This window comes from Rana temporaria, chromosome 8 (genome assembly GCF_905171775.1).
Source record: "Rana temporaria chromosome 8, aRanTem1.1, whole genome shotgun sequence".
Lineage (NCBI taxonomy): Eukaryota > Metazoa > Chordata > Amphibia > Anura > Ranidae > Rana > Rana temporaria.
Genome location: NC_053496.1, coordinates 99936772 through 99951259, shown reverse-complemented (window position 1 = coordinate 99951259; position 14488 = coordinate 99936772). Strand labels below are relative to the sequence as shown.

At 45.5% G+C, this 14488-nt stretch overlaps 1 protein-coding gene across 1 annotated transcript in view; it reads left to right on the top strand.

The window, feature by feature from the left end:
- NFKB2 (nuclear factor kappa B subunit 2) overlaps positions 1–14488 on the top strand; it is an 89913-nt gene that overhangs the window by 33950 nt on the left and 41475 nt on the right. Inside the window, exon 2 of the mRNA XM_040362363.1 lies at positions 10243–10318. Within this exon, the coding sequence (XP_040218297.1) occupies positions 10283–10318 (36 nt within the window). The 5' untranslated portion in view covers positions 10243–10282. The remainder of the gene's footprint in view (positions 1–10242; positions 10319–14488) is intronic.

Here is a 14488-nt window from a genome sequence, read left to right as displayed (position 1 = left end):
GGGTCCGGCTGTCTGGCACCTTGGGGTTACAGGCAAAAGAGGTCAGGAGCGAACTGTCGCAGCTGGGCCGCCTGGTAGTACCTAACAAGGTCTGGGAAGCCCATACCACCGTCCGCGCGCACGCGCCGCCATCAGGACTGAGCATGGTATCCTATGACGCTTGTAGTTCCAGGTGAACTGCAACAGATCTGTCTGGAGTTTTCTTAGGTGGGCATATGGGACTTGGGTTAGTGTTTGGAACAGGTATAGGACCTTCGGGAGGACAGTTATTTTCACCGACGCGACCCTCCCTAGGAGAAATATATGATGCTTTTTCCACTGTAACAGGAGGGCCCTGATGGAGCGGAAGAGGGGGGGGAAATTTTCCTGATAGAGTGTGTCAAAGCTCGGGGTAATATCTACACCCAGCGGTGGTCTTCCACGTGTAGGGGGAAGTACGTTTGCAAGTGGGTCGCCTCATCGATCGGCATGTTAAGCGGGAGCACCTCTGATTTGGATGCATTCATTTTATATCCCGAGAAGGCGCCATACCGGTCGAGTTCCACATGGAGATTCGGAAGGGACGTTCTAGGCTGGGTCAGGGTTAGAATCACGTCGTCCACGAACAGCGAGATTTTGAACTCCTGATCTCTAACCATAATGCCCTTAATACTGGTATTCCCTCGGATAGTGGCGGCCAGGGGTTCTACGCATAGTGCAAATAGCAAGGGGGAAAGTGGACAGCCCTGCCTGGTGCCATTTGTCACCGGGAACGAGGGGGAGAGAGCAAAGGAAGTTTTAACTTGGGAGGACGGGTTTGCGTATAGGTGCGGAATCGCCTGCAGGAAGGGTCCCCGGAATCCCACATGTTGTAATGTGGCGAACAGAAAGGACCACCCTAGATGATCAAAGGCCTTCTCTGCATCTAAGATAAGTAGTAGGGACTGCAGGCCCTCCCTGTTCGCCACCTCCACCAGATCGATTATCTTCCTGGTGTTGTCTCCTGCTTGGCAGAGAGGGACAAAGCCCACCTGATCCTTATGGATAAGGGAGGGGCGGACTGCGTTCAGATGGACAGAGAGTAGTTTAATGAAGATTTTGAGGTCAGAGTTTAGGAGGGCGATAGGTCTATAGTTGGTGCAGATGGAGGGGTCCTTATCTAGTTTGGGTATCACCGTGATGAAGGACCGCTGCATGTCTACTGGAATGGGGGCATCACGAAGGAATGCATTGAATAATTTGCACATATAGGGGAGCAGTATAGGTTGAAATGTTTTATAATATTCATAGGGAAAGCCGTCTGGCCCTGGGGCCTTGCTAGATTTTAATGGTGGACTCTAATTCTTCTTCTGTAATCGAGGCATTAAGAGAGGACAAGTCCTCGGGCCTTAGCCGGGAAACCCCACCATTCTCCAGATATTGGGCCATGCGTTGGGCTACGTCGGGAGGGAGAGGGCTACTTGGGATGTCCGGATTATTATAGAGGTGCGTATAAAACTCTGCGAACGAGTGGGCTATATCACTTGGGTGCGTAAGCAAGGTTCCCGCGTCAGATTTCATTTGGTGAGGCGTCGAGGCCTGGGTGCTGTCCCGCAGCTTCCTGGCCTGAAGGGAGTGGGCCTTGTTCCCTTTATCATAGAACAACTGCCTGAGTCAGTTTTAAAGCCTTTTCCAACCGACCTATCGCTAGGTCACTCAGGAAGGCAATCTTTTTAAGGAGCGCCAAGGTGGGAGAGCTCTGCAACTGGACCTCCAACACCCTAAGCTCTCCCTCGGTCCGAAGTCTCAGGGCCTGTGCGTCCCTCTTCATGGCGGCCGATAGGGCCAAACATTTGCCTCGCATCACCGCCTTGTGGGCTTCCGGCGCGTAATTTTCCGCAAACTAGTACTTCATGGTGGACTCTAGTTCGGATTTTGAGGGGGGGGTGTTGAACAAGAAACGTATTTAGCCGCCAAGTGCATGGCCTGCGGGTGGGGACACCTAATGCTATGGTCAGTAGGAACGGTGCGTGGTCTGACCAGGATATCGGGAGGATTTGGGCCCCTTGTGTTTGTCTAAGGGCCGTAGTGTTAACAAAAAAATTGTCTATTGGAGAGTGGGTGCGGTGGGGGGCTGAATAAAAAGTGTATTGTCTATCACCAGGATAGAGGACCCGCCAGGCGTCAAAGAGAGCGTAGCGTCGAGAGAGCTGGCGAAACAGCCTTGAGTCTCTGAGTACTCGGGGCGAGGTAGCCTTGGGGTACAGCACATGGCGATCCGACGCTGCTGACTGAGTCAGGTTAAAGTCCCCCCCTACCACTAAGATCCCACAGTCCGTACGATGGAGGCGAGCATAGACTTTAAGGACAGGAACCCATGTTGGCGAGTGTTTGGGGCATATAACGTGCAAAAGGTGACCCTCTGATACTGCCAGAGGCCCTGCAGTATGAGGAAGTGCCCCTGCGGATCGCTATAGTGGTGGGAGCTAACAAAGGGGGAGCCCCCCCTTGATCAGTATGGCAACCCCAGCCCGTTTTTGGGATCCCGAGGAAAGGAAGATCTGTGTGTAATATTTAGCGGCAAAAGCAAAGGAGCCTCCCTTATCGAAATGTGTCTCCTGAACCATAATGACATCTGCCCCTGACTGCCTAAACTCCCTCAGTGCCAGATGCCGTTTTCTGTTGAAATTTAGCCCGTGGACATTTAAGGATAGGATCTTGGCCATGAGGGTGGAGGGGGCGAGTGGGGTACTAACCAGTTGCGGGCGGAGCCGTTCATGGAGCCGGTGTCTGGGGTGGGCACCCCTCGGGAGGAGTTCCACGTGGATTCTACGTTGCCACTCTGGGGCCTGTTGATGACAATAGGGGAGGGAGAGGAAAACTAGAAGAGAGGGAGAAAAGAGAGATTAGAATCATAAACCCGTAACAAACTTCCTCAAACATTATCTGCGGTTCTTCAAGACCTATGAGGGCGCGTACGCCCAGATCAGGACGGCTTCCCACGTGCTCCCCCAACCTGGCCCCCGGGGGGGGGGTCAGGGGAAGACGGGGTAACCCAGTGTGGCCCCTCAAAATGAAGGGGCCCAGTGACATTCCTGTCAAAAAAAAAAGCAAAAATACAAAAAAAAAGTCTGCGAACCTATAAAAAGGGCTCTCTCTAAGAGTCTCAGCCGAGACTCGCCCAGGATGCTATTTTAAAACTGTAGCTAGGGCAATCAAGGGGGGGATCAATAGTCGGGTAATGGCCAGGGGAAAGTCCCGTGAGGACGAATCGGAGTCCTCAAGAGTTCCGGTGTTGTCTGTTGCGGCCTCTCGGGCGTACTATTTTTGATTGTCGATTGGTTCTTAATAGTTGATCTTTCCTTAGTACTTTTTTGGTGATGACTGGTAGTGTTGAGGGGGATCTTCCTAGACCCCAAATGGTTTTTGCAGAATATTGTAAGTTAACCATGATAGCAGATGGTGGTGAAAAATGGTTTGTAGTGACGCACGCTGGTAATAAATGATGGTGGAAAAATCAGGCGGCGTTGATGATCAGCGATAAGGTGGACCCCCCAGTTGATCCAGAGGAAGGTGAAAAAAAAACCCTACCGAGCAATGCCAATCCGCTGCGGTGGGGAAACAAATTCCTTCCTGATCCCTCAAGGACGATCGGGTGACCCTCGATCAAATAAATATGGCAGACGAGATGAGGGTCTTTACCTGTTGGAGTTGATGGTTGGGGCTCCTGCTAGTCCCACGTTGTGCGGCCGACAGTCCTGCGGTGTAGGCATGGCAGATCAGCGGCGGTGGGATGCGGGTGGAGGGAAAAAGCGTGAGCGGGGGCGGGTGAGGTTTTTGGTGCTGTTGGAGGCTCGAGGGTGAGGGGTTCCAAGTGAGTTTTACTTTAAAATTGTGTTTTTATGGGCAGTGATGGGGGGAATGTGAGAAACAGGGTGATCCCTGCTCCTCGGGTGTAGTAAGATGGCCGCCGGAGATAGCTAGGCCCCAAGCCGCAAACTTTCCTGTCAGGGCAGGGGGCCGTTGGCGCGCGGGGGGGGGGAATCGGGCATGGGAGAACCGGAGAGACTACAGAGGGGGGGGGGGTCTGGTGACCGTGATCCTGTGGATGTGGCGCCGGGGCTGTGCCGCTTGCCCGCATTCAGAGCCGCAGACTTATCTGAGTGGTCGCCGCGGACGGCGGAGCGTTATGGCGAGCGCTTGGCGGGGGCTTGCCTGAAATGCAGTGTCCAGTGGATCTCTTGAGTTGAGCAGTCACCTGCGGGAGGAAAGTAGGTGAAGAGGAAGGGCGGCTGGATGGGTGTATTGCAGGCTGCAGCCACGGTCTGTCCTGCCTGGCCTGGCGGACAGTGCGTTGCTGCGGTAGGCTGCTGTATTGGCGGAGGGAGGACTGAGAAGGCTGGTAGGGGGTAGGGACGAGAGCGAGAGCAAGAGACCCTAGGCTGAGTGGGTATAGGATCCGAAAAAGGTGTTGGAGGTCTTGGATACCAGATGCTGGGATTCTGGCTGGAACACTGCGAACCTGCCTGCCTGGAGCTATGAGCCGCACGTCCTACTCCTAAGACTCCGATTTGAGCTTCTGTTGCTATTCCTCAAAATATTGCAAAATAAACGTTTTACAGGTATAAAAAAGGGATGAAGGGCGGGGAGTCTACTGACATCACCACTCCACCCACCGAGCTCCAGACAACAGACCCACCCTCAGAATCTGCAGTTTTTCAGTTATTATAACAGACAGAGGGGAGACATTTGACAGGTAAGGATACATGCAGGAGGCATGTATATCCTTATAGATCAGCACTATGGCAGTAGTTTAGAAAGGATGAGCGTGGGTTTACATCCACTTTAAGTATTCAGGTCTACAATTACAGGTGAGTGGTAAGATACACCCCTAGCAAGCACAACAGTTGATTTAACAAATGGAATTAAATCACTAGAACCTAAATCAAGCTCTATTCTCAACAGAGAATTTTAGGAAATTTGAGTTTCAAATAAATTTTGTTTTTGCACGTCTTCCCAAATGAGGTCAATGAGGAAGTACATTTCTACTCACTAGGTACCTACACTGATCAACCATAACATTATGACCATTGACCAGTAAGGTGTATAACATCGATTGTCCTGTGACAACGGCATCTGAAAGTGTGTGGGATATATTAGGCAGCAAGTGAATGTGGGAATCCTTTGTTTTTTTTCTTTTAGTCTGCTGGTTGAACAAAAAAGAAATTGTGTGTATCCAGCTTTCCAAGAGTTGTATAGAAACATACATAGCAGTTACTTTGGTCAAGAGTAAATGCCAGGCAAAGATCCAAAAGTACCAGTCTGTAATCTCTACTACATTAGGGATTTCTAAGGTAAATGCAGTGCAAAGATGTGACGTAATAGAAGCCCTTAGTCAAAATGTACATTGCTTTAAATATTTTTTTGTATGACTCCTAAAGAGCCCCAGGGACTCTCCACGTTCTTGTTTGTTATAGGCTCAGCGGTATGCTATACATATATTCTCTTCAGAAGTGGATTGTTTTTTCTTTTCGTCGCCACCACATGAAAGTTTACTGAAGACTTTTCTCTTATGTATTAAAAACTTCCGTCTGGAGGGTCTCAGAATACAGCAGGAAGTATTTTGCATATATCCTGCATTAGTACTCATATACAATTGTTTTATGAAACTTTCTGGTGACATATAGCAGAAGTTTATTTGCATTGGGGCTCATCATACTGGTTTACCATTTTCTGTACAGCAGTAGACCAACCATGGCACCTCTGTACATTGTTCCTTAAAAGAGAAGTATGGGTTTGGCTTTTTTCCCCCCATCATACTTGCCTAGGTGGATGCTGCATCTGTCCCTTGGCGTCGGCACTAAGAACTGAGCGATCGAACATCGCCGATGGCTCGGCTCCCGGAGCAGAGAGCAGGTGCCTGTCAGTCAGCAGCTCTCCTGCTCTGCTCCTCCACGCTCACTAGAGTGCTGAGCTGTGGAGGGGCAAGGGGTGGCCTTCTCAGCCTCTCGGCGGCTTGCTGAGATGGCTATCAGTACAGGCACCTGGCAGATCCAGACTACCAGAGTTGGAATGACGCGGTTCCTGGACTGATCTGTGTGACATCAGCAGAGAGCAGACTTCAGACCGCTCTCTGTTGAAAACAGGTCACCGGAGTGCAGAACAAATTGCACTCCTGTGACCCATAGGAGAACCCCAGCCAATCAAGCTCAGGCTGGACTTCTCCTTTAAGGGTAAGGTGTAGTGGTTTTGTACACATATTCTCTTGTTACAAATTATGGTCACGATGAAAAATATTTCTTCATTTGTTTTTAAAATATGAACAAAAAACACCTGGTGCATAAAGCACTGTAAAGCCCCATATGGATTGTTTGACAGGTAGACCAAAATGTTGGTAAAAAAATATATATTTTATTATAACAACATGGTAAAATAGTACAAATCAACAATGAACCTCATATAGAATAGAAGATCATGATACATAATACCCAAAATAACGCATTCTGCCTGGCACATACTGCCTATGGATATTGGTGGACTAACTTTCGTACATACTGGTGTAGACACCTTACATGTTTCAGACTAATTATAGTCCTCCTTCAGAGGTTTTATGTCAAATGGGTAGTAGTAGTTAAAATGATAAATAAATATTGCATATAACTGATGAGTAAACGATCGGTTGTTTCTCAGAGAGGGCAGCGCAAACATGCACCAGATGGAACCACGAGGACTGCGAGGAAATGAGCCCAAAACTGCAGTTCATGGAGCAAAGGCTCCCACCATGTAATGCCAAACAGCCAGTTGGTAATCAGTCGTTGGAGAGTTTATTATGATGCTCATCTTTGTCTCCACAATCAGCTCCAGTGCAACCTACTCCCAGTTGTGGGAGCCTTTGCTCCATTACCTGGGGTCCCTGTATGTGTAGTCTTGGGCTTGTTTCCTCACGGTCCTCATCGTTCCATCTGGTGCATGTCTGCGCTGCCCTCTCTGGGAAACAACTGATCACTTACACATACTTGCAATATGTATGTAACATTTTAAAGCGGGGGTTCACCCTATCGACGGGAAAATTTTTTTTTTTTTTTATTTTACCTTAAAATCAGGCATTGTAGCGCGAGCTACAGTATGCCTGTCCCGAATTTTTTACCGCCGTACTCACCTTGTAGTCGTCCATCGAAGATTCCGGGGAATGGGCGTGCCTATGGAGACGGAGGGTGATTGACGGCCGGCTCTGGCGCGTCACGCTTCTCCGGAAATAGCCGAAATAGGCTTGGTCTTCACAACGCGTGCGCATAGCCTGTGCGCAGGCGCCGTGAAGAGCCGAGACCTACTCCGGCTGTCTTCGGGGAGAGTGACGTGCCAGGGCCGGCCGTCAATCATCCTCCCTCTCCATAGGCACGCCCATTCCCCGCGGGAGCCGGAATCTACGATGGACGACTACAAGGTGAGTACGGGGTTAAAAAAATCGGGACAGGCATACTGTAGCTCGCGCTACAATGCCTGTCTCGATGGTAAAATGTGTCAGGGGGGGGGGGTGAACTACCGCTTTAACTACTATCGCCCATTTGACATAAAAGCTACTATGTACGGCAGCTAGCCCACCAGTATCCATGGGCAGTATGTGCCAGACATAAAGAATGGGTCATTTTAGGTATGATTGTTGATTTGTACTATTTTTTACCATGTTGTTATAATAAAATATATTTTTTACCAACATTTTGTTCTGCCTGTCAAAAAATCCATGAGGGCTTTTACAGTGCTTTATGCACCAGGTTTTATTTAGTTCATGTTTTTTTTTATTTGGATTTGACAGGCCAATTCCTGCCAGAAGCTTCTTCTGCAGTACTCTTTAGATAACCCTTAGTACTCTGGGAATCCTTTGTCACATAATTATGTTTTTTTTTTTTTAATCTCAAAATAAGTTTTATTAAAACAAGTACAATATACCCATTACTGGCTTCAGAGCAATACATTGTTATACAATCACAGGTCTTAGTTCCACATGGGGTACTGAAGGTTTTAAACTAGCCTAAACAGTGTGTGCATCTACACAATAAACAGCAACATGTGACATATGCACAGAGAGCTACTCTGGATCTATACAAAGTTGTACTGGTACAGGGGCACAGCTCCCCCCTCCCCTGTTAATCGTGAGCTATGAACCCGGCAAATAGTATAGCTGTAGAATATCAGTTATAGCAAACGGGCCAATACAAGTTCCCATAATTATGCTTTTCACCAGGACTGGCCTAACATGCCTTGCTCCACACCATGTCTCTGTGTGAAAGTGGCCATCACATTAGAGGAGCAGAACTTTGCTTCATTGTATTGGACCTGTCTTTTGTCTAGAACAGGTATTACTGAATGATTATACAGGTTATTTTTATGCAGCTGCTATTGGTATTTGTAATTTGAAGATAATCTGTCCTTACCACAGTGTATACTTTACTCACAGAAGAACTTCTCAGTTATTTGTTCTACATGGCTGAGAATTAATCTGTGGAGTGGGGCACCACCATCTACCTTTGTAACGAATGGGAAATGGGGACATCTAGGAAATTCTGGCAAGTGTTGCAACACAATTGTAAACTCAGTTTTGTTTGGAGTCGATGTGAACAGTTGGTGTACTAATCTGTTTTACAACCCGGCATGAATAAGTACATGTACACACAGAAAAACAAATCTGCACACTCGTGTGTTAGAATGGTATCTTATCAGATCTTGTATGTACTGCTGAGCAGTGTTGAGCAATGCTGTTCCTGTTCTTGGGTAGGGCTTCCATGTTGAATATGATCAGCAGTAAACCATATGTTAGTCAGAAAAATTTCCCTTGAGATAGTTATGAGTTTGAATGCGAAACATCTTCCTTGTTTCCTAACTTTGCAAACAACTGTGTGTTGCTTCACTGTACTTCATATAATTGATTTGTACGCAGGCAAGCTAGAGTCGGTGAGGGACTGAAAATGAATCTGTATTTCTTGTTGCTATTGGCTGACTGGTAAAAAGGAATTGTGTTGCAGTATGATAGTAAAAGCTGAATTTCTTGATAACAATACATTGGTTTGCTGTTTTATGTTCAAGCCTGAACAGTTAGACCCCATACACACTATTGGCTTTTCTGCAGATTTTTGTCTTCAGATTTACCAAAACCATATTATATGAGGTCAGACCTTAAAGGGGTTGTAAAGGTAAATGTTTTTTCACCTTGATGCATTCTATGCATTAAGGTGAAAAAAAATCCGAGTATTAGCGGCCCCCAGCCCCCCCCGATTACTTACCAGACCCCTCGAAAGTCCCGTGCCGTGAACGAGCAGGCTTCTCAGTCGTCTTCCTGGCTCATTCATTGGTTGATTGAAAGCAGCGCAGCCATTGGCTTGCGCTGCTGTCAATCACATCCAATAGTGCAGCGTGCTGGGGGCAGAGTGATACAGTGAGCGGTTATTGCCGCCGGCTTTATCACGGGAGCGCGCCCGCAAGCACTCAACACCATGCAAACTCGCATTAAGGTGTTGAGTACTTGCGGGGGGGGGGGGTGTGGGGGCCGAGACAGCCGCTGAGGGACCCCAGAAGACCAGGTTTGGGGCCACTCTGTGCAAAACGAGCTGCACAGTGGAGGTAAGTATAACATGTTTGTTATTTTAAAAAAAAAAACATTTCTTTAGTGATCCTTTACGTTTCAATTTGTATGCAATCATGCAGCCCCCTGCACTACATGGTTTTGGTAAATCTGAAGACAAAAATCTGCAGAAAATCTAATATGTGTGTATGGGGCCTTAGAATGGCATTTGGAAGGTAAAATTGATTGCTGTGGATGGGCGTCATGTTTACACCCTCAGTGAGGAGGTTTTAGCAGTGCCAGTGATAGACTGAGATGATTGCAGTCTCACACTTGTGCACAGCGTGTCACAGCCTTGTTTTGTTTCCTGCTTTGTAACGTAGGTGTTTCTGTAGCAGTCACATGACTGTGATGTCACTTCTCACAAAGCTGGTATTTTAGGGACTTTCCTCTGCTGCTCCAACTTTCCTGGGGCTCTTCCCCTCCCTTTATTTTTGTCTTTTGCCTGCACGAAGCGCTGGCTGCCCTTTGTACTCCTTCATACTGCAGTTTTCCCCTGATATTTTCACAGAAGTCACTCAGGCTAGTTTCCTGTAAGAAAGGTTTACCAGCTCTGCCTGTCATATCGTTACATGGGCAGTCTATAAGCACAAGGAGTGTGGCAGGCTCTGTGAGACCAGATTTCCTAAATGACCAGCCTTTGAATCCTCCTCCTTCTTTTTACCCAGAACACCTTCTCTGATTATCCTGCAAGTCTGGAAGTGGAAAATGAACAACGGACTTAAAGTGGAACCATTCGATCATGTAAGTACCTTGGCAATCCTCTTTATCTGGTTTGAGACATGTAAAGATTCAGCTTTATTTACACTGTTATACTGTCAGACATCTAAAACGGTCTATTAGCTCCTAGTGCAGGGTCATGTTTTATTTACATTTTCAGTGCTGGAGCAGTACATTGATGCATCCTAAGGGGACTGTTTGTTTTTCTAGCTATTGCTGGATTAGATTTATTTTGACAGTGAGATTGACATTCACAGTGCATACACAAAGTATTTGTCTGTTCTGAATGCAGATCCTGTTCTGCTTGATGTCATTAGAATTCTGTTTTACAGAGTAGGGGCCATTCCCAGACACTTTGTGACATCTTGCAGCATGTATTGTATATTTGCAGGAGGGTGTCAATGAGCATAAACACCTTACCCTACGGTAGAGTAACAACCCATCTAAAGCTATTCTGTACTGATCTTACTTCAGCTGAGTTAATTCTCAATTGCTGCTGTGAGTCTCTGCAATTGGCAATGAGGATTAAGAACTATTAAATAAGAACAGTTCTGTTTTTATTATTCATAGCAGTACATGCAATAAAACTATGTGCATGATCTAAGTAAAATGGGTTTATACTTCTAATATGAAGAGCTGTGACCATGAAAACGTATATTTGGTAAATACACACACACACACACACACACACACACACACAGCACTGTTCTTTGTGCCCCTCCTCTTTCTGTAGAAGTTTAACTGATAGAACACTTTGCTGGGAGTTTGCACAGATGCTTGTTTGATCATTGGTTTGCCTTTATGGCAAACATTCAGTTTTCTATACCCCCCCCCCCCCCCACATTCCTAGCAGTATATACTCTCCTTTTCTTTCATTTTATCCCCCGCTGCTTCATTCAGTGCTGCATGCTGAAGTAAATACACATTACTTCCTGGTATGGAGGACCATGTGAATCACTCCATGTGTCAGTGCTGGACCAATCAGTGCTGCTATAGGGAAGACCATAACTCCCTGTAAGCTACAACTCCAAGGACTCATAGCTTACACATGGTTTTGTGAGAGAAAAAGAAGAGTAAGTATATTGTCTATGTACCGGGTAGGTGTGCAATAAAGTTAAAGCGTTGCTTTGCCATGCATGGGAAAGGTACAGGTTCACTTTAAGGGTATTTGATGATATGAGGAGGGCCTAATCCAGTCTTTTTAATGTGATTTAGAAAAAGACCTAAAGTTTGTGGAGACCCCTGACACTACCAACCACAGTGGGCAGTAACTAGTGATTGCAAAATGGATTCCAAACATCATGAATATTCTCCCCTTTATAAACCAACGTTAGTGTATGCCCTTAAAGTGAACCTGTGGCACAGCTGTGCTCAGAAGCTTTGATTATCACGGTCTGAGAAACAGTCCCCTTGGTAGATCCTTTGTACTTTGGGTAAAGAAAAGAAAACTTCAAAATGGCTTGTTCAGGGCACCAAAGGCTGCTCAAGACTGATGACTTTGGATGCCTTCCTACATGACTTTGGATGCCTTTAGGTACATGACTTTTAAGCCAGAGATCAGCTTTGTGTCATATACCATTGCAGTGAAAACTTGATTTTCTTTGTCCCACGTCCTGAATGACACTCTCATTAACATCAGTGTGTGTTTGGTGCTATTAGGCTAGCTGGCCATACACAGTTAAAGGTTTAACTGTTATTTAACTGGTTTCGCAATCCACACAAATGAGGTGGATTGTGGAATCCCCACCCACTTTGACACCTTATTCTGACAGGGCCTCCCACTGCTCTCAGAATACAATGACCAATGGCTGCAGCTAGTGATCACACAAGTTTTCCAGCATGTCCCTTTAGCCAGTTCCGCATGTCCGACAGAAGTACCTGCGGAACTGGCTAAATTTCAATCAGTGATTGATTTTAAGAGGGTAGTAGAGGAGGGGCTTTTAGGAGGCAATTCTACTGCCTCCTGAATGGTGTGTGCGTGTATGTATATATGTGTGTGTGTGTGTGTGTATGTGTATATATATGTGTGTGTGTATATATATATGTATATATATGATATATATATATATATATATATATAAATTTTTGCACACATCTGTTTTTACCGCCCCCTTGACGCCTTTCTAAACAAGCTCTTGTTTTATAGTAAATATTTTAGGGAAGGAGGAGGAAAAAAGGATTAAAGTGATTGTAAAGACTGTTTTTTTTCTTCTTTTAAAAGTAACAGCAGCTCAGATCCTCCTCTTCTGTGCTCCTGACCCATCTCTTCTGTTGAGTGCCCAAAACACTCCACTTCACTCTATGGGGGCACCCAAGCTGAGCTGCAGCTCCCTGTGTCCAATCAGAGACAGAGCTGTGGTTCGGCGCCACCCCCTCTCTCCTGAATGGCTAACTAACTTGGACAGCAGCAGGAGCCAATGGCGCTGCTGCGGTGTCTCAACCAATCAGGAGGGAGAGTACTGGATGGCTGAGACAGTTGTGGACATCGCTGGACAGAGATGAGGCTCAGGTAAGTATTAGGGGGGCTACAGACAGAAGTCTTTTTATCTTAATGCATTAAGATAAAAATCCTTCTGACTTTACAACCACTTTAAGTTCACACTGCATGTTACTTCAGCGTGATTTCTAAACCGCCCATCAGTGTGATTTCATGCACAGATGTCAATGCAAGTCACACATGAAATCTGCAAAAATAGTGGAGGAACCTTTTTCAAATCGGTATAAGTCAGAGTCGCACCGATTTGAGCGGTTTCATAGGCACGACTTGTCAAGTGATTATGAACTATTAAACAGGGGTTAAGGTTTTAGGAATTCTTACACTGAAATGCCGCGTGCACACGATCAGACATTACGACATCAAAACCGTGGATTTTTTTCCAACGGAATGTTCGCTCAAACTTGTCTTGCATACACACTGTCACACAAATGTTGTCGGAAATTGCGAACGTCAAGAACGCGGTGAAGTACAACACTACGACGAGCCGAGAAAAATGAAGTTCAATGATTCCGAGCATGGGTCAAATTGATTCCAAACATGCGTACGATTTTTGTGCGTTGAATTGTGTACACACGGTCGTACTTTCCGACAAGAACTTTTGTTGTCGGAAAATTTGAGAACCAGCTCTCAAACATTTGTTGTCGGAATGTCCGATGGAGCACACACACGGTTGGATTTTCCGACAACGAGTTAACATCGAACATTTTTTTGTCGGAATGTCCGATCGCTTGTACGTGGCAAAAGAGTGTAGCTACCGACACACGGCTGGTTGTTTTATTGCAACAAATTGTGAAAAGCAGTGCAATTCCTCAATGGGTTCTGTACAGTTTGGTATGATTTGTTTTTATCCTTGACTGTGTGGCAGCTATAGTATTGATAAAATAAAAGCTAAACTGAAAAATCCCCAGAGGAAGGTAAAATTTCCAAGCCACTGCTGAAAAAGTACATTGTGTCAAAAGGTGCTCTCACACTGAAACGTATGTACTGATTTCCAGAGTTCTATCATTTACTGGAGTGAAGGAAGGCAGAGCTGTTGTATAATTTAGTTTCATTTTGTCTTTGTGAGATTAGTCATATTGTACCAGTTTATTTCAGTTCATCCATTTTTCGTAAATGTGTCTCTAATTAGATGTAGATGTTTATTCTGTTCATTTTGATTTTGTTTCAATGCTAAAACAATGGGCCTATTACAAGGAAAAACACTGGGCTATATTATAACCTGACCAGATTTACCTAATAAACAACCTTATTCTTAAACTGAAAGTCCCATACCAAATAGTGTTTAATCATTACTGCTCTAGCTATTATTGTGGTGATGCACACTACTTGTTCATAGACAGTTTTTAAGAATTGGTCTCCTTAAATTGTCTTTGTTACCATTTTTTTTTAAAAACTCATCAAAGTAAGTGGAAGAGGGCTTTGTTTAGTTTCACATTTGCTATAGAAAATCACTTGCAAATTCTGTGGCTTGAGACACTATTCCACGTCATCTTATTTATCTCTGCTTCTTCATTCTTGACTTTCTAAATACGAACTAGGATAACACAAGTAGAACCGGGCAGCCCTTTTTATGATTGATATCCTTGGTACTTTCCATAATTCAGCAATCACTGATTAATCACAATAAAAAAAAAAAAAAATATATATATATATATATATATATATATATATATATACATTGGTATCCTGGTAGCTGC